The 25,552-nt window shown below is 31.9% G+C and overlaps 2 protein-coding genes across 11 annotated transcripts in view; both read left to right on the forward strand.

The window, feature by feature from the left end:
- The window catches only part of LOC110029959 (DNA repair protein RadA), an 84,249-nt gene extending 83,113 nt beyond the window's left edge, over positions 1-1,136 (forward strand). Inside the window, exons 14-15 of one of the 2 annotated variants that reach the window (XM_020732467.1) lie at positions 184-256; positions 777-1,136. In XM_020732467.1, the coding sequence (XP_020588126.1) occupies positions 184-256; positions 777-944 (241 nt within the window). In that variant the 3' untranslated portion in view covers positions 945-1,136. The remainder of the gene's footprint in view (positions 1-183; positions 257-776) is intronic. The other variant, XM_020732468.1, reaches the window with a different exon arrangement.
- A 10,786-nt stretch (positions 1,137-11,922) lies between these two features.
- LOC110029961 (NAC domain-containing protein 73-like) lies at positions 11,923-23,572 on the forward strand. 9 transcript variants are annotated; one of them, XM_020732474.1, is made up of 8 exons: positions 11,923-12,131; positions 12,858-12,960; positions 13,551-13,729; positions 13,836-14,016; positions 14,296-14,807; positions 16,169-16,366; positions 21,375-21,461; positions 22,935-23,572. In XM_020732474.1, exons 3-8 carry the CDS (start codon positions 13,604-13,606, stop codon positions 23,019-23,021), a joined length of 1,191 nt encoding a protein of 396 aa, XP_020588133.1. In that variant the 5' UTR covers positions 11,923-12,131; positions 12,858-12,960; positions 13,551-13,603; the 3' UTR covers positions 23,022-23,572. The 9 variants fall into 9 exon arrangements, with proteins under 9 accessions (XP_020588133.1, XP_020588130.1, XP_020588129.1 ...); XM_020732471.1 differs by having other exon boundaries at positions 12,866-12,960; positions 13,527-13,729; XM_020732470.1 differs by having other exon boundaries at positions 12,866-12,960.
- Positions 23,573-25,552: the final 1,980 nt, after the last annotated feature.

Genomic DNA, 25,552 nt, shown 5'->3' on the forward strand with positions numbered 1-25,552 from the left:
CCATAATTAACTGAGACAATTCATTTGAATGATAGAAACCCTAAAAACTTCTATTTTCATTAAACCAAAATCTTCTTTTCGCCTACTTGATTTAAACCCTAATGAATATTATGTTAAACTACTTTACCACCCTAATCTTGCGCAAATATAACAGATTTTGTAATTTTTTTTCTTGTTTTTCAGCTTCTTGGAATTTCCCATCCCTCATGATGTTTCGTTCATTGGGGAGGTTGGTCTTGGAGGCGAGCTTCGCATGGTAAGCAAGTTTTTATCTGCTTATTTAGATCAGTTGTCGGGATGTAACTGAGTCAAGCTAACCCGTGAGTTGACTCCAGCTCGACTTGATAAGTGACTCTTGAGCTAAACTAATTGAACTATCAAGCCAACCCTGACTCGACTTGTTATCTCATTAGACAGTTTATTTAAAAACTAATTAATAAAAATAATACTCAAAATATATTAGCATTCAAGACTCTCTTTGTTAAAAATGTATAAAAAATGATATTGTATATTTTATATCAAATAATTTCTTATTTTTATCTTCCTAATTGCTTTTTATGTTTGTCATTTTGTTATAATATTAGCTTGAATTAATATTATTTTTTTTGTCATGCAATTAAGCTTGGGCTCGACCTTGTCTATTTAATCGAGCTTAAGCTCATGTCAAGGGTGGCTCGATCTCAACTTGACTCGTTTACACCCCTAGTTGCCATTGATTAGTTACTTTCGCTCATCACTTATCTCTTCTTTTTTTTCTTAAATGTTTTTTGGGTAAGGTTCCAAGGATGGATAAGCGAGTAACTGCTGCTGCAAAATTGGGATTCAAGAGGTGTATCGTTCCAAAAGCAGCAGAGATCAATCTCTCTTCACTCGATCTGAACATAAAAATAGTCGGATGCAGGACTTTGAAAGACGTAATCAACACAATATTCAGCACTCCCTGAAGTTCCTCATCGCATAGTCCTATAAATGATTGCCATCGATTTTTTTTTGTCAGGCATTTACTACAGCCAACATTTACTTCTGCAATGACTGTCAACATCTGTGTAAACATTATATATCTGAACTTTAATCTTTTTTTTTTTTATTTTGATGACCAATTTTAGCTTTTTATTGCATGTGCAACAGCAACTGATGCATTAAGCTTTGAATTAGTTGATTTTTGTAAGGTAAAGTAAATTAAATGTAGGACTTTGGAAGAAAAAAAAAATGTAAATGTAGAGTAGGATTGCAATGCCCCTCCCCGGCCGCCCCCGGCGGCCGCCTTCTTCATCTGTTGTCCTGTTGCCAAACTTCGACCCACCACCGTTGACCACTGCTCTTTTAGGCCATTGCTCGCCAGCAAACCTATGTTGGGCATTGTCTGACATCTAACCAAACATTTAATCTCTGGTATTTGTGATATATTCAACCGAACATATTCAAAATATATTGAATACATTATGCTCCTCTAAGCAAAATAAATAGCGACTAAATGATCGTGCAACTTGGAATATTTATAAATGTAATGAGAATGTCCCACATTGAAAATTTATAAATATATGATGTCTTGCAATGCGGGATCGAGTGGTTAGCCACATATCATAGCCTTCGATAATTCTTTATATATATATATATATTTTTGCCTCAACTTTAGCTTAAATCAAATTTCAAGTTGATCTTGAGCTAGAGCCCAATCAATTTGGTATCACATTGTTCACAAATTTAATTATATTTGAACAAATATGATCCAAATTTAGTGTATGACTTAATAAAACACTAGTGATATTTTACAGCATAATTTTTTTAATCAATTATTTGTCTTTAAAAAAAATTTCTATTGTTTTTCACGATTTTAGGCTTAAAATAAGGTTGTGCAATAAAAATACTATTGATCAAACCTTCCAGAGGTCATACAGACCAAAACAAGACACGTACCGAAAAATTGATGTTGTAAAGCATTACGTTAGCGCCCGAAAGAAGAACAATCTTTTGATACATGACCGGCCAGGAGTCGACTGACTTTAAACCGACAGATAAGTTGGAGAAACAAGTATATAAATGTTATTTTACAACAATTTTAATCCCCTATATATAAATGGTGTAATAAATATATATGTGTGGTTGAAACTGAGGTACAAGAGCTACTATTATATCTATTCATTGGGTGTAATTTGACGTTGACTTTTGGGGAGAATAGTCAAACACACCAATCTACATTATGTCAACAATTAGCTTAACCTTAAATGATATATGTTCTTAAATGTCAATGCCGACGTTTTTATGGTTTGGTAGCCATTTAAAAATTTAGAGAGAGAGAGAGAGAGAGAGAGAGAGAGAGAGAGAGAGAGAGAGAGAGAGAGAGAGAGAGAGAGAGAGAGAGAGAGAGAGAGAGAGAGAGAGAGAGAGAGAGAGAGAGAGAATGGATTAAAGGATTCCAATTCAAATGTCATAAAGCATATTATTTTATAATTATTTGGATTAATTTTGAAAATAATACAATATAATTATTTAATTATAATGAGCTCATTGTCATTAAATTTGAATTAAAATGATGCGGCCCATTAATTATTGTAGCCATAATTCATTTTAGTTGCATAACGTAAATATTAATGTGGAAAACCTAAATTTGATCTTGGATCGCCAAAGGGCCGGAAATTCAATTAAATTCAATTCATTTGGAAAAGAAAGTCATTAAAGAACGTGGATTTGCATTTAATTCTTAATTAATGAAAACCATTGGTACGATGAATGGCTAAAATTCCGTGTTAATGAATTCCTGGAAACTGATGAACCTACTAATTATAATAATTATAATAATTATTATTATTATGGAAGAAGTAATTTTTACCTATTTAACAAAGTGTATTTTAATTTAAGACGATCCTTTTGAATATTTTGAAAAATATTTTAAATAAAAAAAATTTAAGAGATGATATTTTCTATATTTTTAATTTAAATATTTTATTTTTTTCTCATCCCATCAAAATCAAAAGACTAGAGTTATACAATAAATGAACTGATCGGTTCTTTAAAAATTGAACCAATTCATTGATTCGTCGGTTCAACCCCAATTCTAATCGGTTCACTCCTAGTTTTATGCAGAAACGGTTCTAAGCTGGGACTGATTAGTCGGTCTAGTCCAATTTTTAAAACCATAATAATAATAATAATGAGAAGTATCAAAATGATCCCCTACTCTTTGCAAGAGGGTCAATTTAGTCTATACTCTTTTAATATAACTCGAAATATTACATATTTTTCTAAGATAAGTTGAAATAATTATTTCATCCCTAATTTAAAAAGTCTAAGACTAATTTGATGCATTTATATATCATACCACTAAAATGGCCTTATATAAATAATCTCATAATAAAATAAAATTTTATTCATGGATTCCGCACGTGTGAAAAAATCAGATTCCTTCTAAATATCACGAGACATTATTCCACAATGGATGGTATAGAATCCAACAAAATTTCTTCCTCTCAATTAATTATAATTTTGATGGATTCAAATCTAACCGTCTAAAATAAGATGCATGATTAGGATGAAAGCGACCGCACGTGCCTATCATCATTTTTAAGTTATTAATTTTATTTTATTTTTCTCATAAAGCTGAAGAATTTATTGATAATTAATATATCATACTCACTTTAAAATAAGTTAATAAAATAAATAAATTTATTATGACTTAATTTTCCTCCTCTTTAATGAGCATGTCATTTAATGGCCTTCACATAAAACTATGCATATCTACATCATAAAATAATAAATCTTTAACCTTAATTTATATAATTCATTTTGAATACAAAAGATTCATAACTTTTTTTTTTTAAGAATGGCGAGAGTCTATTATATGAGCTTATAGCTACCCCTAATGTGTCTAATAATTCTAGTACCACCTCTTTAAGGTCAACTGTGCCAGAGGAGATTCGAACCTCCGACCTGAAGAGTCTTATGTTGCAGATGCAAACTAACAGATCGGGGTACGGGATTATAACATAAGTACGTGTGTGTGTGTGTTTGTGTGTGTGTCTATAATCGCACCGCGTACTCAAATCAGTTGATCGGGCATCTACTTGTCAGTTGTAAGTCCTTTCTGTCTGGGGTTCAATTCCCCCCGAGTATACGATGTGGCACTCGAATTATAGGCGCATGATGGATGACAGAGACTCGTATCATAGCCTCTAGTCATTCTTTTTTTTTTTTGAATATATACATATTCAATAGAAAAAGTTGATTTTTACTGTATTTGAAAGGGAATTTATGTAAGAATCTGAATTATAGAAATTTAATTCGCTCAGGTCGGTTAGCTACATTTGACTTGCACGAATTATACAACAGATTCAAAATAAATGGGTTAATCAAAACAGCACAAAAAAAAAAAAAAAAGGATCACAATATACAGATTAAATATTTAATTAATTAATACTAATTTAAAATTAATTTAATATAAACATCAACGTATAATTCATACATTATGCTTAAAAAATAAATAAATTTAAGATTAATTAAAATTAGCACATTATGATATTCAGAAAATAATAATAATAATAATAATAATGTGAACACTGGTGCACGAGATTTCTGCTCAACTCCCCCACAACAATCTCGTACCTGAAAACCCTACGCTACACTCCACAGCTATGCTCGCCACCAGTTTTGTGAACAACTTTCGACATGGCAAACCTTGCACGCCTCAATTATGCTCCTTTAAATTCATTCTAATTAGAGCAAGATTGACTTAGAAGCCTTTTTATTCAATCTCTAATCATATTGAATTTTAGGCTAATGAGTGGCCCAATAATTTTCCATTATTATAAAAAGTTCTAAAGCAGTGTCTATTTCGTTAAAAACTATTTCGTCTGGAAGTCTGCATGTCCGGACGGCCAACCATCGACCGTCACTTTGTTAGTCGATGAGGTGTATGGCGAGGTGGCGCCTGGTGTTTGACCATCCGGATGTGCGGTGTCCAGACGAAATGTTTTTCCTATTTCATGCTTGTTTAATTGCATCATATTCAAATAAAATATTAGTAATAAAAAATATTATATATATATATATATATATATATATATATGTCCATGCTATATCGTGTACTACTTTTAGAAATCGGTATTTGGCAAAGGCCCGCATTCCGATTTCTCATGTGCTAGACCCCATGATGAGAGTCATCTTCATGTGCCTAAATATTCGAAAGCCTAGCACTACTAGAGATCGAACCTGTGACCCGAGGGAACTTACAGTGAACCCCGCCAACCAACAGGTCACGGCTTGCCCCCCGCACACACACGCACACACACGCGCGCGCGCAGTATGTATGAATATATTGTGGTAGCACCTATAAGAAACTATTGGGAAAATAAATTTAATGTTAATATTTTAATATACACATAATTATGTTTTAAATTGAGTTATTAATAAGTTTTAAAATTGTAAAAGATTAAATTAATGGTTAAAACCCTTCCACTAACTGTTCGCTCACCATCATATTCGCACATCATTGTTGGTGTAGAACTATCACTATATCTGAAATTTGACTATAAAACATCCTAATTTAAACTAAATCATTCTACTAGTTAGAAAAAATTAAAACTATAACTAAAAATGTTAAGAAAATTTCATAGGATAAAAACATAGTTCTTGAAATAATATTTGAATTCAAAATATTTAAAATTAAATTTAGAGTCATTTGAGCACCAATTGCATTGACCTTTTGGTCAAAATAATGAATGTCACTAAGGGGGTGTTTCGCTGCAAGTAGGATATAGTGCAAACATTGTTATTAACATTTAAATAATTATTTTTAGCTCCGAGCTTTTTTCACAATGTCCAGTGGACTTTGGTATCACTCATAATTGGACAAAGAAGTCCATTTTTTGGGATATACCTTACTATAAAGATAACATGATTAGGCACAACATTGACGTCATGCACATAAAGAAAATTTTTTTTATACTAACTTCAATACTAATGTAAAGATAAAAACTAAGGATAGTGTTTATTGTTAGACTAGATATGAAGGAGATTTATAAAAGACGGGAGTTAGAGATCCAAAAAACTGTTGTTGGCAAGATTATGAAGCCAAAAGCGAAATATTCTCTTATTGACGCAGAGTAGATTTGTGAGTGACTTCAATCATTAAAATTTCTGAATAAATATGCTTCAAATTTGATCATTTCATTCTTGCAAAACAAGCAAGTTAGATATATTAATTTTCATATCCCCATAGGACGAGAGATAAAGTCGACTGGGTAGTAGTCATAAAGGTTAAACCTAGAGCGATTATTGATGTTCATAATACAATTGAAACTACTCATCAAGAAATAGAAATTAGAAATTTGTGTATTCTACTCAATTCAATCCATGAATAGCTTAAGAGGATGTTAGTGGTGAACAGAAAGAAATTTATACCAATGAATATGACTATGATGATGCTCTGGACGACGAACTTTTACCTTCATCATTCATTAGTGACTCTTCAGATAAGGATGTTGATTAAGATTTGTAAGATAATCCGACTACGTACTTTTGTGTTTTTATCTTCAGTAGTTTGTAGATTACACTTTTACATACATACTTTTATGTATTTCAATGTTAGTACTCTATAGATTGCATTCACTTTATAATTTTTTTTCTGTTTTTTGCATCCTTTGGTATTTTCAACTTCTATAGTCTATAGATTACATGCACTTTATAGTTTTGTTTTCCATTTACTATGTTCTTTTGTATTTTTAGCTTCGGTAGTTTATAGAATTCAATACTATTTTGTTTTCTATTTACTTGCACTAATTTATTTGGCATTTCCTTCTTGTTGATGTCTACTGAAGGGAGGGGCAGTCTCCCTCCTTTTGGGGCACATGGAACCATTCATCAATATAGAACGAAAAAGGCTGGCAGCTTATGAGGCCATGGAAGCAGTGTTGAGAATGCAGACACTTCCATCATACTAGCACCGCTGACACTTGCACCACAGACCTCGGTAGACACCCCCACTGCCACCACACCAACATCGTCAGCACCTGCAATTACCACACACCAACAGCCAGCATATGTGACTATCACAGCCACACGGCTAGCAACTGCGACTCACACACCCAGACAATGATCATTTGTCACTACCACACTAATACTGCCACCAGCTACTCACGATGTGAAACATGCAGCAGTTTTTAACTGTGGGATGTGGTAATTACACATGTTTTTTTTATATATTTTGACATTAGCCCTTTATTTTTTTTTAATTTTTTAATTTTAAGAATTACTAATGATATGTTTTTTTTTAAGTTTTTCTCTCCCCATACAGGCCATCCATTCTATCCAAGACATTATTAAAAGCAATTTTGACCATCCCTACTTATCATGAAAGGAGGTCCATATCTTAGTTCATGATATGTGGTTTCTACTTTATCAATCAAACTTTTCCATTTGATTTAGCATAAATGATGGTCCTAACCACCTGAGGAGGAGGCCCACATCTGAAGCAACTTTGAGCACAAGGGGAGTGACTGTCTTCGTGATATATTTGAGGACATACGGAAGGCGGGTTAGCGCCTCTTGTGGCTCGGTGAGGATGTGTTTATCTCACTTCTTAGGTCCTGGATTCTCCAGAATACCATAAGAATAGGGAGTCGGCCAACTAGAATCGTCGCTCTTACTAAGGTCCGGTGGGGTTATGCCACATACATAACATAAGAGAGTACTAGTATGACTTAATTTCCATATTAAATTTTATTTTACATTAAATGTATGCTAAATATTACTTTACTCTGACAGTCTATATAGTTGGGATGGGAACCATCTTCTTTCAAGCTACACACTCACACTTATAAGCGACAGTCGGATTAGAGTTGGGTGGATAACAGATCTTAGGCGACCTAGGTAAAGAAACATATTAAAAAGTTTACAATTCATTGTAAACCCATCAAAGATAAATTGTACTTAGCCTAAAAAAATAAGGATGATTGCAAAAAATATAATTCATGATTATCAAAGATAAATTTTGTCACACATTGGTTCTGAAAGGTAGCACACCCTGTCAGTGTAGAGCATGATGAAAAAAAATTGAACATATGTTATTTTCTTAAAAGGAAAAGTGTATGCAAGTAATAGTAGAAAAAATAAGGATATGTAAATTTTATTCCATAAATAAGTATCCAATTGATACAACTGAAAGTAACAAAAATAAAAATAAGGAAATAGGCAGTTATAACTAGGAAAGAAAATACAATTAATATGAAACTAAGAAAATCAAAAGTACATTAAAGCTAGAAAGTCTCTAGTGGAGATGGTCTAACTAGTGGTTGAATAAAACTTATTATGTAAAAAAATATCAAAGAGTGAGTTTAACTGATAAAATAAGTAAATAATAGTTATTTATTAAAGCATAAAGGACAAGAAAAATGGGTCATATAGTATGGGCAACAAATATAGATGATTACTAAGCACATACATAACATTATAAGGTAACAAGAGAGTGGTAAACAAAGTGTGTTCAATTGTCTTAAGAAAACATGCAATCATTTTAAATTCAATCGAGACTTTTATTGTTCACTTTCCATTATATATATAGTTTCATTTAACAAATACTTTGAAATTGAAGGCCCATACCAACCAAAAGAAACTTGGTGATTTTTTTAGAATCATCATGTTGAGGGTCCTTCGTCTTGGCTAACCAATATCCAAAAGTGTTCCACCGACCTATCAAACACAATCATACAAAATTTTCACTGGTATAATATGTAAGCAAATATGTTATTTCATATAGGCTTGTGATATGAAATATGCAAGTTCATACAAATAAAATGCAAAAAAAGAAAATATCGTAATTGCAAGATTAACACAAATATGCAAGAAAATTTGGAGTAACAAATTAAGGTGCTTAGTTACTTGAATTCATTATGTGCACTGAATGGAACCTATAAGAAAATCAAGTAGTAATGGTATGGCTGGCAATCCATTTGAAATAGTTATGAATTTATTACAAATTACTCAGCATATATAGCTTGGTCCGCCAATTCTCTGTGGGTAGTACACTTGATGATATACAATCTCCACTGAATATCTTCTTATGGGCCATTAATTAGGTGGTAGATCTTTTGATCCTCATGTTGTCCAATCAAAGTGATAAATCTGACGATTCTAGCAAACTACATCTCATACACTCAAACAATATTTGGTTCTTGCTCAAGCTACCTTAAGTCATCATTAGCATGGAAAAGTTTACCATAAGAAAGTATTGCTTTTTGAACAGTCTCTCAAAATTTGCATAAGAAATTATTTTGTCAGATCTGAAAGTGATATGATGATGACCCTCCCACTAATCATCAGCTCCTTCATACAGTTATAATGTCACAATGTCCATCTTATGATTTCAGAACACTTTAAACCTCAAAACCTCTTCTCAATATTATGAAGCCATGTGTCGGACTTGATCGGGTCCTCCATTTCATTAAAGGTAGAAGGGTGCACCTTCAAAAATTGATTTATCACTCGATCCATCACACTTCTATTGTCCATCACTACTAGTTGGTTATCTTGAGCTTTCATGGTAATAATTAAAGGCACAAGTTAAGATTATTGCTATTTTGGTTGAGCGGATTTTTGCATTTTCTAAAGCGCGTGTGTGATTTGAGCTACAATACTAGCTTATGGTGCTTGAGTAATGTTCAATGTCACCATCTCCATGAGAGATATCATATTAATTTGTGGTTCTCCGATAGCTCCAACAAGTTGAACAAGATCAACATGATGATGTGGTTAAGGGAGTAAGAGAGCGAGGACCCCTCCAGATAGGTACTGCTTCTATAGTAGCTCTTGGGAGTTGTCTTGATCGAGTGGTTGCAGCACATATTCTCTTTGAATCCATTCTAAATAATTGAAGTTTATACAAAATCAAAATTGGTTAGATAACTAACTAACTGGAATCACTTATCCCCTACCCAGTCCTAAGAAGACAAGGGATGTGGAATGCAAAGACAAGGGATGCAAAGAAAAAGGACAACAATTACAAAATACAAGGAAAATTGAATATAAAATATAAGCTCTAATACACTATCACACTCCAAAACTGGAATGGAGTAAACCCTAACAACACAGGGCACGATGAAAAAAATTAAAAATACTTTATATTTTTAAAAGAAAAATGCGTATGCGAGTAATTACATAAATAAATACGAAAAACTAAATTTTATTCTAAAAATAAGAGTTTGATTGATACAACTAGAAGAAATAGAGATAATTGAAAGAAATTAAAATGAAAATAAGGAAGCAATTGCCCAGACCCGGAAAGGAAAATACAATAACCGATAAGAAACTAAAAAATATCAAAAGTAAATTAAAGCTGAAAAGTATGCTTCGATGGAGATAGTCCTGTGAGTGGTTGAATAGACCTATTATGCAAAAAATAATAGTGAGTGAGTTTGAGAAGCAAACCCAGTAAATAACAGTTATTTATTAAAACATAAATGATAAAAAAATTGGAATGCAGTATGAACGAGATATAGAGATGATTACTACATGCATATATAACAACATAAGGCAACAAGAAAGTGGTAAATAAAATGTGCTCAATTATTTTAAGAAAACATGCTATCATTTTAAGTTCAATTTTATCTTTTATTATTTAGTTTCTATATTTATATAGTTAATTTTAACAAATATTATAAAATCGAGAAAGTTAATACTAATATAAGGAAACCCGACAATTTTTTATAGAGTTTTCACTTTGCGGGTTCGTCAGCCCAACCAGGTAATATCCAAAAAAGTTCCACTATCACACACAAGCATACAAAATTTTTCGCAGGTATAATATGTAAAAAAATATTATTTCATGCATACTTGTGATATGATAAACGTAAAATTCATACAAGTATAGGAGAAGAAAATATCATAATTGAAGATTTAACTCGAATATGCAAGAAATTTTGCAGCAATAAATTAAACCAACTAGCTACTTCACTATGATCACTAAATAAAACTTATAAAAAATGAAGTGGTAAAGGAATGATTATCAATCAAATGAAATAGTTATGAATCAACTATAAATAACGAAGGTTAACACTCCTAACAAGTAAGGGTATATTTATCCTCTAATAAAAAACAATTACTTACCTCAAAATGAAAGCAAGCCACCAATTTTATTAATGTTTTTTCCTAATAAATCAAAATCCCCAAAATTTAATAATTATGAATTTAAATATATTAAGATTAATTATTTATTATGAAATTAAATATATTAAAATTAACTATTTATTAGGTTAGGTTTAGGAATTGACTTGAAATTAACACTTTTCTAACCTAATTATATTTTCAAGCAAATGATAAATCGAATTTATTTTAACTTAACGACAATATTACTTGAAAGAATGAGAAGTAGAAAGCAAATAGGAGTGAACTCACTTTAGGCCTCAGTCACTTTAAATATTCGACTACAAAGGAGGACAGATACTTGTGGAGTTATAAGACGAAGGGAGTGGCGACTGCCACTGCTTTGGAAAGTTATGAGAGGCTTGATCGGCTAAATCTAGTGGCAACAACAAGGGAAGGCAAGGGTGGGAAAGGGTTGAGTCTAGGGTTTGAGAGGACATAGCTTTTGATGGCTATGAATGGGAGGAGCAACAAACGAGAGAAAACAAATGCAACAATGTAGCATGAGAGAAAAAAAAAATGAGGGTTTCATGAAATTGATGCAACCCAAAAGCAAATAAAAGATGAAGAAAAATGAAATTAGGATCTTAAATATTTTCCTAGCCAGCCTTTAGCTCATGTGAATAACATCAGCTTTATGGCAGGTGCACCTAATGGTAAATATAGAGGAAGGTTATCAAATTCTTATAGGACCCCACATGGTCCTGCTTCCTTTTTAAGTTTGCTGGTCCATGTATATATATATATATATTTTTAATCTATTTTGTCTTATTTAAATCAAAACCCATCAAGTGTACTGCTCCTCTACCTTGCTTCTGAAGCAACCCATTGGATTCACCCTCACCTTCTCTCACTATCAATCTTCTCTCCTCACTATCAATCTTAAGCTTAAGAAGCAACCTCTGGATTCACCCTCATCATTCTCTCTCTCTCTCTCTCTATTTGCAGAGCAATTCTCTCATGCCAAAAAGAGTCATCATTCACAACTTCAGAACCTATATGTGAGCTCCTGCCAAACCTTCATGTCTCTCTCCTTTTTTTTCTTTTCCGTTCTTCTCTGTGTCTGTGGTTAGGTATTCATTAAGTAGTGGAAAGATTAAGAGGAAACCATTGATATACCATCATGGATGTGATGAAAGAAAGAAGAGCGGAATTACTCTTCTTTATTTCCAGATTTATATCCATGTGGTAGATCCTCAAGGTTTGTTGTTTCGTCAAAAAATTCTATTTTCTCCTTTCTCTTAATTGAAACCAAAAGTTATGATCTCTCTCTCTCTCTCTCTCTCTCTCTCTCTCTCTCTTAGAATCCTCAAGGTTAGTTTGTTAGTGTTTTAATAATTTATTTTATATAAATGGGCAGATTAGTTATATTGTTTTGTATAAATTAACAATTTCAGATCAATCAATTAAAATAATATATCTTTATAAAACATATAGATATATATTATTGATGACAGGAATATGGAATATGATATGTTTAATCGATCAGATTGTCCGAAACTCAATAGTAAGGCATATATAATAATTATGGAGAACATTAGAGAATATTTTATCTGATAATCAAAGAGAATTATGAATAAAAATAAAAAACTAAACCATTATGATTCATCTTCCCTTTGTCCCCCACTCCCTCCCTACCATTTAAGATCATAACTGTACATTAATAGTATGTTTTGATTGCAGTACAATGTTTTTGTTCTTGCAAGTCTGTACTGAAGTAATAACAGCCTCACAGTTTACAGCTATTGCAGTGTTGAAGTCTTTCTCTTTCTCTCTCTTCGCCTGCTGCTCCGCTTGTTCGAACGTGAACTTGAGGAGATATATTTGAAGGTGCAGTGTTTTTATACCTTTTACTTTTTTTCTTATGATATTAAATTAAAGTTGGTAGATCATTAAGAATTTAATATTCTACATGTTTCTACTTTTGGCTTAATCTCATATATGCTCCAGAGTTTTCCTTTCTCTTATCTTCCATGTATGTTATTCTTTCCAATTCTAGGAAGTCTCTTCTCTTCCCTTACACCAAGATCTTGCAGTAAAAGTTATTGTTTTCAAGAGAATTTTGCAGCCATTTTTGTAACTTCAGAATATTTTTCATTAATTGCTTGTTCATCTGGCATTCACTAGTTTCTTATATTTTTTATCTTTTGATTTATCTTTTGATTTTTTTTTTTTTGGTTTTTTTGGTAAGTAGCAGCTTATCTTTGTTCATTTAACATTGAGATTTGGTATGTTCTTACATAAATTGCTTTTAATGTCGAAATGCATGCATTCAAAAGAAATATATAAGCATATATGGTAAGTGATTATTTATAAAAACTAGTATGAGAGATTACTTATCTTAATCTATGTTCAAACTTCCATATACATCTGACGGATTTATTATTAAAATGAAGCGAACTTGAGATGATATTCTTCAGGATGATTCGGTAAATTAAGGAAGAGACAAGCTTCTTCCACATGTGTAGAGAAAATGAGCAGAAGCCACATAGTTTCTTCAAGCAGCTCAGCCATCCTCATCGATGCCAAGCTTGAAGAGCATCAACTGAGAGGATCTAAACACTGCCCGAGTTGCGGCCACAAGCTCGAAAGCAAACCAGTAAGAATAAATTTACATAGAATCTGATACTCCTTCAAATATATATATATATCAAAAATATATTTATTTTGTTTTTTTATTATTATTATTGTTTTGGTAATATTAGGATTGGTTTGGGCTACCAGCTGGGGTTAAATTCGATCCCACGGATCAAGAGCTCATTGAGCACTTAGAGGCAAAGGTTTCTGTTCAAGGATTGATCAGATCTCATCCTCTTATAGATGAGTTCATACCAACAATTGAAGGTGAAGATGGCATATGTTACACACATCCTGAGAAGCTCCCAGGTTAAATTTTTATTATTATTATTATTATTATCATAAAACACGTTACAACATCATTATAAATTTCATGTAATTTAGTTTGATTTGTATCAAAAAGTTAATTCAGATTGGAATAAATTCCATTCCTTTTCATAAAGCACATAACACAATGCTAAAGATGCTTAATCACCTAATCTTCTGTAACTGTTTTATTTCCTAATATTTTTATATCATATTCCTTAAATATATTTATATTCCATTCATTTCAAAATTAAATCTTCCTCTTCAATTTTTTTTAATAAGGTGTGACAAGGGATGGACTGAGCAAGCACTTCTTCCACCGGCCATCGAAGGCATACACAACGGGGACAAGAAAGAGGAGAAAAATACAAACCGAAACCGATATCCGGCGAGGGGAAACGCGGTGGCACAAAACGGGAAAGACCAGAGCTGTGATGGCTAACGGAAGGCAGAAAGGATGCAAGAAGATACTGGTGCTGTACACCAACTTCGGGAAGCATAGGAAGCCGGAGAAAACGAACTGGGTGATGCACCAGTATCACCTTGGTGAGATGGAGGAGGAGAAAGAAGGGGAGCTGGTGGTGTCCAAGATATTCTATCAGACTCAGCCGAGGCAGTGTGGGACTGTTGGTGCAGGAGAGACAATTGGGATTTTGAACTGTTCTTCATCGAAGCAAGCAGTTGATGGGGCTGGTGTGGTTGGAGTGTATGGTGGTGTGGAGCAGTTGCAGAAGGAGGAGATGAGTCGGGATGTTGAGTTCAGTTTTGATCCGTTTAGGAAGGGATTTGATGAGGTGAGGTGCAGCTCAGAAGTTTTTTTTTTTGTATGGAATTTTGATTATGATTAGTTTTGAAGTTGGTTGTTTTATTCAATTTGAGATAGTTTGGTAGATGAGAATTATTAATTTTTTTAAAATAAATCTTATTAATTTTGAGATGTTTAATTATGAGTTAAAAAATAAAAATATAAAAAAAAATTATTATGAACTTCCAAACATGCTCTCAATAAGATAATTAATCAAAGATATTCACTTCTGTCATTCTCCTTTTTCTTATTCATTTGACTGACAAATTTTGTTCTATCATATTTGAAGTTGAAGGTCATGTTAAGAAGATATATACTTTCCCACAATATATTAGTTTGTAGTTAATTTTAACAAATAATGGCATCTTCAATTTTTTTTCTTCTTTTATCTACTTTACTTATTCCTCAAGTCAATACTAATAATAGGAAAACAAACAAGTGCATAGCATAATGAGATACCGTCTCTTTTCTATTAATAATATGTTGACCTTCATAATTTTAGTGAATAAAACATTACTCCCAGAAAAAGTAATCAACACTGTTATTTTTCTGGGAGGAATGTATATTATTATAGTGCTTTAAATGTATGCTTGATGAGTAATCAACACTTTAAAAATGTACATTACTCTCAAAAAAATAAAAGTGTTGATAATTTTTTTTCTGGTAGTAATGTTTTATCACTTAATTTTTGAATATTGGTCAACATATTATTAATAGGAAAGTGATTGTGTCTTATTTGTTTTCCTATTTATAATATTGTCTTGAGAAATAAGTAAAGTAGATAAAGGAGCCATTATTTGTTAAAATTAATTATATTCATGCAAACTACTATATTGTGGGAAATTATATATTTTCTTAACAATAGCTTCAACTTCAAACATAAGAGAACAAAATTTGTCAGTCGAATGACATAGAGAAGGGTGATTAACTAGAGTGAATATCTTTGCTTAACTATCGTATTGAGAGTATGTTTGGAAGCTCATAATTATTTTTTTAATATTTTTTTTAATTTCAAAATTATTTATTTAATGCAACAAGCTTGCTACCTAGGCAATTAATTCATCATTAATATTTTGTCACAGAATTTTAAAATTTAAAAATCTCAAGAGACATTCATTGCTGACTTTTTTATGAACATTAAACAAATTTTCATATCTGATTATATCCATATAAAGCTATTTACACCAAAAAAAGCTTCCTCCTTTTAAAGCATATTGTTGTAGTCAGTTGAATCTGAATTGATGGTTTCTTACAGGAACTAAGAGAGAGAAAAATACTTGAATGCATAGAGAGAGGAGAGAGAGGTATTATGAGCTGAAAGTATTTACATGTTTATTTTCTCATGAACAGGTAGGCTTAGGAGAGAAAGCATCAAACTGCTTGTCAGAAGCATCAATAAGCAGAGAGGAAGGTGCATTCCACATAAACAGATCTACTAACTCCATCTCAGCCATTATCTCTCCAGCTTCTACAATCCAACATGCATCCATGATTCTTGAAGATCCATATCATGTCTCAAGACTTCTCTTCCAGTCAGATAAGTTTCAGGTATATATTAATATTCTTTAGTTTAACTTTATGAGTTTGATAAATAATATCCATTAAGTTAATAATGATTAAGAGTTTATGAGTGTATAAATGGTTTGATACTATCAAATGTTTATAATGGGGTAGGAAATTAAGGAAAAAAGACATAGACTATAAAATAACATAGAACGCTCTTGTTATGTTTGAGATTGATTACAAAAAGATTTATTAAGGCACTAAGTATGATTTTGAACAAAAAAACAATTTTGATGCATTTATGAAAAACATAACAACACAAAAGTCTAATGCATCTAAACAATTTTTTTTATAGCACGTGCCATAATAAAAGAACCATCTGATAATTGGTTTTTTTTCTAATAAATTAATGAATTTTAGAGAGCGATGAAATTACTTGCTTCTATAACTCGCTTTGATGTAATTCAAAATTAACCTGAGTATTCATGTCCAAAGTCTGATAGTCTGTTGTTATTTGTTCAGATTTTACACTTAGGCGGTGTTGGGATAAAATTTTATGTGTTTAGGGCTTTCATTAATTAGAAATCAAATCACACAATGGCATATGAATGCATAGATTTGAAGAGAAGCATAACGAAAACATTCTAGAAAAAACAAGTTGAGATTTAACGTAGAAAACCCCGAGAATGAAAAAAAAATCACAGAGCCAAACCACCATGAAATTTCTACTTTGAAGAATTAGAAATGTGCAGCATTACTCACTCAAATCTTCTCTTTAAAATTAATAAAACTTGCAAGACTTTGCTCCAAATTTTTATTCTTGATCTCACAATAAAAATTGTATGTTTAAATCCTCCTCCTTGAATCTTCTTTGCTTAACGAGAGTATGTATGAAACACCACACGCGAGTCACAACCTTCGTCACTTGAATCAAAACTTGTAAACCTAATTGGAAGAGAGAACAATTGGCGTGTCTGCGTTAACACTCCCGAGCGAGGGATTTTCGTGTTCTCTAAAACCAAAAGCATAGGTGCTTGAAGTGCGACCTGGGAGATGTTGTAGAACTCGGCGCGAGCACATTCCATTTCGGGAAGAGTGTGCCTTGCTCTATGCCTGCAGGCACGCGGGTGTCATCCAGGCACGGTTACGTCGTGCTAGCTAGAAACGTCTCCTAGGTGCTCCATACTGCTACCAATCAGGCTCCATACATAATAATCTCTAACTGGGAGACTAATTTGCACCACAATAGCTCTTCACCAGATCTTCATCTTCATCTATACCATATTTATAGTCATGTAAAATGGTGTGACTCATCTCTGATATCAAAATTCATGGACTCCAACTGAAGCCTAGCATAGCACTAGCTAGCTCTTTTGTCTAGCACTAACTAGCTCTTTTGTCATCTGGTAATACTATCAAATCTCATGTATGATTTGATTCCGAAGAAAACATTTCATCGTCAATAGCAAGCTCCTATAGTTTTGAAATTCAACTTGAGTGGCCTCCTTAAAGAACTCTTGTTCAGCACTATCAGTTATCAATAAATAGTGTAATAAAGGGGAATAATTGTGTACCAATTGTATCACTCTGTTGAAACTTCTGGCTTCAGTAGCATGTAACAGAAAATTTATTGTGCTCCATTTAGTTGAGCGCTTCTTCTTTCTCTTTTTTTCTAATTACCAGCATCTTCTATCTCAATATCAGCGAGCGCTCTATCTAGTTTGATTTGACTTTAATAGCACATAATGGAAAAACTTGACTTTACTCCTATTCTTATACATCATTTCATTGAACGTGACATACCTGCTCCTGATAAATTTTTTATTATGATAATCCTAGAACTTGTACTCAAACTCGTGTGAGTTATATCTAATAAAGGTGCACTTGATAAATTTTGAGTTAAGTTTCCTTTTGAACCCTACATCAGCAAACACATATAAGAAAACATAAATAAGTATAAATGAGGTTGATTTTCCTTCTTATCACTTCAGGCTTCCTCAGGTAAGTCTTCCTTCAAAGAAATTGAGGGAACACCATTAACTAAATAAACAACAGTGTTTACTACTTCAACCCAAAACTATTTTGGCAAGCCTGCAATCGCCTTATCCTCTTGACACATTTCGTGATTATTCTTTTCATGTGCTCAACTATTACATTTTGTTGTGGAGTTCTTTGGACAGTGAACTCATGCTTGATCCTCTCAATAGCATAGAAATTTCTAAACTTTTGATAACTAGACTTACCCTCATTATTTGATTTGAGGCACTTCAGCCTCAAGTTTGTCTCACTTTTTATCATAGCCTTCCACTTTTAAAATTCTTCAAATGCTTAAGATTTTTGCTTTCATGAGTAAAATCATACATTTCTAGTGTTATTGTCAATAATCATGACAAAACAGTGAAAACCTCTAATTGTCTGAATTGGAGTAGAACCCCATACATTAGTATGCATTAACCCTAGTTTTTTTGACTTAACCACTAATCCACTTTTAAAAAATGAAACTTTCTTATGTTTGTCATATGCAATTTTCACAGAAATCTAAATATTATTGATTTCAAACTTGAAAGTTTATTGTGTGAAAGTTAGGACTTCATACATTTCTTATTCCAGCCACATCAATTAAATTCATCATTTCATTGATCAAGTAAAGCATGTCTTTGATACTGCCTCGAGATATCACCATTACTCCACTAGTCATCTTTCACGAATCACTTGTGAAAGTAGTCACGAACCCTGACTTTGTCAGTTGGCTCATAGAGATGAGATTTCTCTTCAAACTTGAAACATATCTAACTTCAGTAACCTTTCATTATATTCTATTTAACTACTTGACATTCATATTACCCTTTCCTATTATATAATTAGGCCTTATTGTCTCCCAAATAAATATTTTCTAAATCACTATTGGTGTAATTTTTGAATACTTATTTATTGGGGCATGCTTGAAAAAAGACATTTAAATCTGCTATCTAAGATTCATAGCTAATTAAAAATAACACTAAGGAGTCACCTTGAATTTTGACTATGGAGGTTTTTGTAACTAGATTATGTTCTTATCCTTTACCACCAACTTTCCTTGGAGTTTTGCAGTCCTTATTGAAATGTTTTTTCTTTTCACAGTTTCAATATTCTCCTTTGTCATTTTCTCTACTTGACATTGACTTTTCTCTTCTGAACTTGAATTCATCTTAAATTTCTATCTAGGCTTTTTTTCTATTTTTAGAATTCAATGCAAAACTTAAAGGTTCACCATTCACTATCTTTCTGTGAACTTCTTCATTCAACACCAATCTTAACTTCATATTCCCATAAGCATTACTCACCATCATGAAAAATCTATCCCAATTGTCTAGCAATGAAGGCTAGATTAGTAGTAAACTGATCTCATCATCAAATTTGTTCTTTAAAAAACGCAATTGGCTCGTTATAGTGTTAAAATTGTTTAGATGTTTTGCTTCTAAACTGTCTTCCACCATCTTCATGTTGAAAAACCTCTTCATAAGAAAAACCATATCAGAAGTAGAAGATTTTTCGCACAACTTTTTCAGTGCCTCAATGAGATCTGATGTGATTTTCTCATTCAATATGTTGAATACAATAGACGAAAAAAGTTATAAATAATTCAAACCTAGGGTTGTTTAATCTGACACCTCTCATTCCTCCATAGTCATAGACACAAGCTTCTTGAATTTCTTGCAGTAGTAGATAGTGTTTTTATGATACATCAAATCATCCATTTGCTTCCTTCAAAATGTGAAGTTCAACCCATTTAACTTCTCCACTTTGTAGCTTGCTTCATTGGTCATTGCTCTCATTCGAGTTAAAGAACATATACTTTAATACAATTTATTGGGATGAAAATTTACATAATTTTAGGGCTTCAACTAATTAAAAATCAAAATCACATTGTCGAATAGGATCACATACATTCCAGAAATCCAGAAAAAAATAAATGGAACAGTAGCACAATAAAATAATTTCAGAAAGAGAAAACCAATATTTAACATAGAAAAACTCGATAACAAGAAAAAACTATAGAGTCACATCACAAAAAAAAAATTCTCTATAAAAACAAAAAATGTATAGAAATACTCACTTAAATCTCCTCTTGATAATCCATGAAATTATAGGACTTTGCTCAAAACATTTTCTCTTGATCTCACAAGTGAAATTGCACGTTGAAATCCTTCTCCTCGGCTCTTCTCCGCTCCACGAGAATTTTGTTGAAACAATGCACGCGAGAGTCGTAACTTTTTTTCATTTGAATCGAAAGTTTCACTCTGAATTGGAAGATAGAACTACACCTAGCGTTCACGCACCGCTCTTGGAAGCTAAAGTGTTACTCTATTTGAAGATCGGCGCATAGGCATCCAACATGCTTTGTCGGGACACTGTAGACCCCAGCTCGGGTGCATCACGCTCTCTGTCTGCATGCACAGGGGCGTTGTCCAGGTGTAGATTTGTCGTGCCAGAAACTTCTTCCGGGTGCTCCTTTTTGCCATCAATCAAACTCCATACACAACAAGGGGGGTTAGGTAGTGCCTTTTAATAGTATTTATCATCATATTTATGAAAAACAACCAAACAATAAAATATCGTGAATTTATGAATTTTCAAGTTTAAGCTCCAAAATTTTGCTTTTGATTCAGCTTAAGTCTGGATTATGAAATCCAATGAGAAGATGAATTTAATTGATTTACAATTTATGAATTTACTAAACATTTCTAATGCTAAATTCTGATTGCAGCAAAACACCATTGCCTTAGAGTTGTACCTATTGTGAGGCTTTACTTAAATTCTTGAAATAATTATATATATATCTATGGAAAAGTCACTCGATGTTTGAGCCTGAATGAGTCAGTGATGACTTTTGTTTTAATACACTACCAGTCAGCTATTACTCAATGATTTCGTCTTTACACATGAAAAGAATAAAACTAAAATAATGCTTTTTAAAGAATGTTTTCTATCTAATATCAGTGTTCCTGAACTGAATATAATATTTTTAAGCAACCATTTACTGAAATTTTTTGCATTATAATATCATGAGCAGCAACAGCAACAAAAACTGGTGGAAAGACCCGCTGGTGCTGGCCTAGAGGAGATGATAATGGCCTGCACATCAACTAATATAAAACCAGTAAGTCTGACTAGCTTTTACCACCTTCTCATGCTGCTGATTACAGAAATAAATTTGATCTGAATACTCTTTTACTTAACTTCATAATTATTCTGGGGCATTTTGCATAGATACCTCCCAATTCTTATGTATTTATATATCTAACACCTTCAGAATATTAATACTGTTCAACATAGAGAGGAAAGAAGAGAGAATAGTGGTAACAGACAAGAAAACATAAACAATAACTGCAAGAGACAAAGGAACAGTATAACCTCTAAGTACATCTTTTGATTGAAAATTCTAACTATCTAGTGATTATTAAATTTGAAGTGGAACCATGGGTTGCTGACATGAGAGGATTAAATAGGCAAATAAACTATAAAAAGTTACATTTTTCTTTTTTTCATCTAATTTATACATGCTTATATTAGTTTAATTTTGATTCCATTCGACATAGCATGCTAATTTAACAGTTAAATATTATGGGCTTGCAAGTTTGCTGTCAGGAAGATTTTTTTTTAATGGAGGATTTCTATGAAAGCATCCTGTAAATTTCATTTTTTTTTACAGGATTTCAGTTCTAATTAGTAAATAAAGTAAAAGTAGAAAAGAAATAAGAAGATTTAGGTTCCCCAACTTTAAGGCCAAAATAAAACAGAACCTTCCTTTCTTTCCTTTTAGTAATCTCAAAAAGAGCAAATTCAGAAGCTAGTTATCATCATGGTGGTGTGTTCCTACCTTTTGCACTAGGTTTTCACATGGAACAACAAGGAATATGCTTTCAGAATTTATTTTCAAAAAGATAAAGGAAAAGATAAAGACAAAGATAAAGGAGGGAAAAAAAAAGTTATATATTGTATTTGAAGGCCAACTCATCAAACAACTGCAGAATATAATTCCTTGTTTCAGTATCTTAATTAGTATATTTGTAAGTAAGCATTCCTCTAATTATAGATTGCTTTAAACAATATTAAATAAAGAAAACATTAATGATAAAGATAATAGTTATAATTAAGTTGAGTTAATCAGAGCTGATAATATAAACATTAATATTTGTCATCATATATACTAGAGAAAATGTAAAATTATAAAAAATATTATGTGAGACAGTCTGAATGCAGTTACGCCGGCGTGTATCGCACGATAGCCCATCCGGATAGCCGTCAGAATGTGTGGTCAACATACGTAATATTTGCTCCTTTATATTCTCTATGAAAATGGTCCATATATAGAAGATTTGTAATTACTTAACTCTTTTAATGAAATAATAATGGAATGATTTAAGTGCCACTATTTTTTTGCTTCTTTAATAAAGCATGTGCCAAAACTAAAAAAGTAGTCTCAAAAGATTAATATAAGAACTATAGGGGTAGCATCTAGTCAAAATTGGACAATGAAAAGTTAACCTAAAAACCTAAAAATATAAATGACAATAAATATATGAAGTATGAAAAATCAATTTCTAAGTGTTAGGAAGAAAGAATGGTACAGCAGGAAACATCACTTCCACATCCTCAAGAGCCAGAATGGCTGAAGTACTCATATTGGTCACCTGACAGCCATGATCATCATGAGTAATAACAAAGGAGAGAGAAGCCAAGAAAATACATCATCATAAGTACTGGAAAGGAAAATCTTCTCTTAAAGATGAATCAATCGAGGAAAATATATAAAAAGGGCCTCATCTCTCTCTCTCTCTCTATGTGAGAGCTGAAAGCTCAGTTGACGAAGCTATATAATAATAATTCAGGTTGGCATGAAACATACTGTAATGTTGTTACTAGAGAACAAAAGAGAGAAAAGAAAAAAGAAAACAAATTACTAACAGGATTTAATTTCCTTTTGTTGGATTTTTGCTCATTGATTCAGCAGCAGAGTCTCATGTATTTAACTTGTCACATTGTCTCTATCAGAGCTACTCACCAAATTTAAAATTTGTCGTCAACAATCATTCACAAAATTCAAAATAAACGAATGTGATCACATATATGCACGTATGGCCGGCTCATAACCCCCTTTGTTCAAGAAAATGTGATAAAAAAATCATGGTGCAATTACTTTCCAAAAGGCTTGGCCATCTACTTCTATGAAGACTGCAATTAAGAAGAAACATGAATGAACTGGGTCTTTTTAAATTGTTTGTTTGATTGATTTGTTGCTTAATTAGTTTATTAGGCTATTCTCTATATATTTGTCTTTTGAAACTCTATATGTACAAATCATCATGTAACTTTGAATATCAGTGAATAAATTTATTTTTCCTAGTTTCTTCCATGCAATTATATTGGCAGCTTGGAGGCATTCTCTTGTTATTATTGTGTTGTTCTCCCATCCTCTCTGTGTATCAATACCCTTATCTAATTAACCCAATGTCTCTCTCCCACCTCTGATGATTGCCCCATGCAAAAAACATAATCCCTACAAGCCTTTGCCTTCTTCTCCTCCAAACATAATCATAATCAACCAGCCTTTATCATTGATTCCCTTCCATTATTTATTTAAAACTCTTCTTACACCCTATTAGTCAAACTCTAAATTCTCACTTAACTTCGGATCTTAATCCTCAAATGGACTTAAGCTTAAGCTGTCTAATTTTTTGTTAATTTATGACTTAGAGGTCTTAGGCATCATTTTATGTACTAATAACAAATATCTTCATTTCTAAAATAGATTTAATATGTGTAGTTTGGTCTTTTGTTATTTTTATATTTGTAAGATGTTTTTATTATACCTTTTTTTTTTTTGCTAGTCTTTGAACTTAATAACTTTAGGAAATAGCCCTAAGAAGCCCTCATCTCTTTGATACCACTCCCATTGTATAAGAAACAATTGATATTCAATGGCAAAATCTATGAAGAATATTGAAAATTCACCCAAAATCATTAATTTATAATGATTCTTTTTTCCATTAGAAAATTGTTAAAATAAAATTATTATGAATAAAATGTTAAAAACATCAAAAAATGTCTACCACAAAGTTGGGAACCTAGGTGAACCACTGGCAATTTGCCTCTAGAAAACTTTTGTAGTTTAACCGGTAGACATGCAACATAAATTTATTGGTTGCCTAACTAGCTAGTAGAAATGGAACAAGAATTTTGGATAGCCAAATGTTAATAATTTTATTAATTACTATCATTAAAATGCACACCTTAATAATTATTTCATCACTGGCTTATGTTCTTCTTAACAAAAAAATTATTAAAAATCTGTTAAAAAAATTTGACAGCAATTTCTTACTAATTTAATATTATAAGATTTGATAATTGGAAGCTTTTGTACAAATAGATTAACATAATTATTTATGTTGCATGTGCAAGATAAAAAAGGATCATAACTATAATTGTATAATAAATGATACATAGCAAATAATTATAGAAATAATATTAAAATCTTAAAGTTAATATTGCTACTTTAAACATAAAAATAAAAAAGTATAAATTTATAGCTAATTCTATATTTTCCATTTTAGTTTATTTTTCCACCATGCAAGCATTTACTTCATTAGTTAATTCTCGTGGTTAAATTTCCTACTCATCAACATCTTAGCCTTTTTTTTCTATAAAGCTAGATGTGTGGCGCGACTAGGCCTCATATTTTAAAGCCCTATAATTATCTAATTTGTAAGTCCTGCTCTTCTTATTTAATCAAATTGCATGTGCCTATAAATTAAACTCTAATTGTTACATTGATTTATCAGAGGGCTCCTCTTCTGTACAAGTTTGAATTTGTGCATCTCAAAATCATATACAATCTTCTCGTAATAGAATAAAATTATGAAAATCATACTATTCCAATAAATTATATTTTATGAAAATATTTTTAAAATTATATAGTTCTTTTGAGATGTATTATTAATCAATATTGATCCTTATCATTGATAAGTATGTATTTGCATGTGGACTATGAAAATTCATGCCCTAACTTCCCTCTAAATTTGAATAGGTGAGAGTGTTCTTTGTGAGATTTTGAGTTAATTTTTTAGAAGGCATGTTGGATTGTAGATAAGACATTATCCAAAGATTTCATCCTCAGTTTATGAAGGCTTATTCATCTAAGGTTTGAGGTTTACTATAGGCATAGGCCTGTTAGTTAATTGCCCCCCCCCC

The sequence above is a fragment of the Phalaenopsis equestris genome, unplaced genomic scaffold (assembly GCF_001263595.1).
Source record: "Phalaenopsis equestris unplaced genomic scaffold, ASM126359v1 Scaffold000617, whole genome shotgun sequence".
NCBI lineage: Eukaryota > Viridiplantae > Streptophyta > Magnoliopsida > Asparagales > Orchidaceae > Phalaenopsis > Phalaenopsis equestris.

What these genes read in the sequence shown, in the direction of transcription:
- LOC110029961 (XM_020732474.1), top strand. Translation starts at nt 13,604, where the DNA reads ATGAGCAGAAGCCACATAGTTTCTTCAAGCAGCTCAGCCATCCTCATC. An exon ending in TTAGGAAGGGATTTGATGAG is followed by an intron (nt 14,808 to 16,168) that starts GTGAGGTGCAGC and finishes TCTCATGAACAG; the next exon opens with GTAGGCTTAGGAGAGAAAGC. An exon ending in TCCAGTCAGATAAGTTTCAG is followed by an intron (nt 16,367 to 21,374) that starts GTATATATTAAT and finishes TATCATGAGCAG; the next exon opens with CAACAGCAACAAAAACTGGT.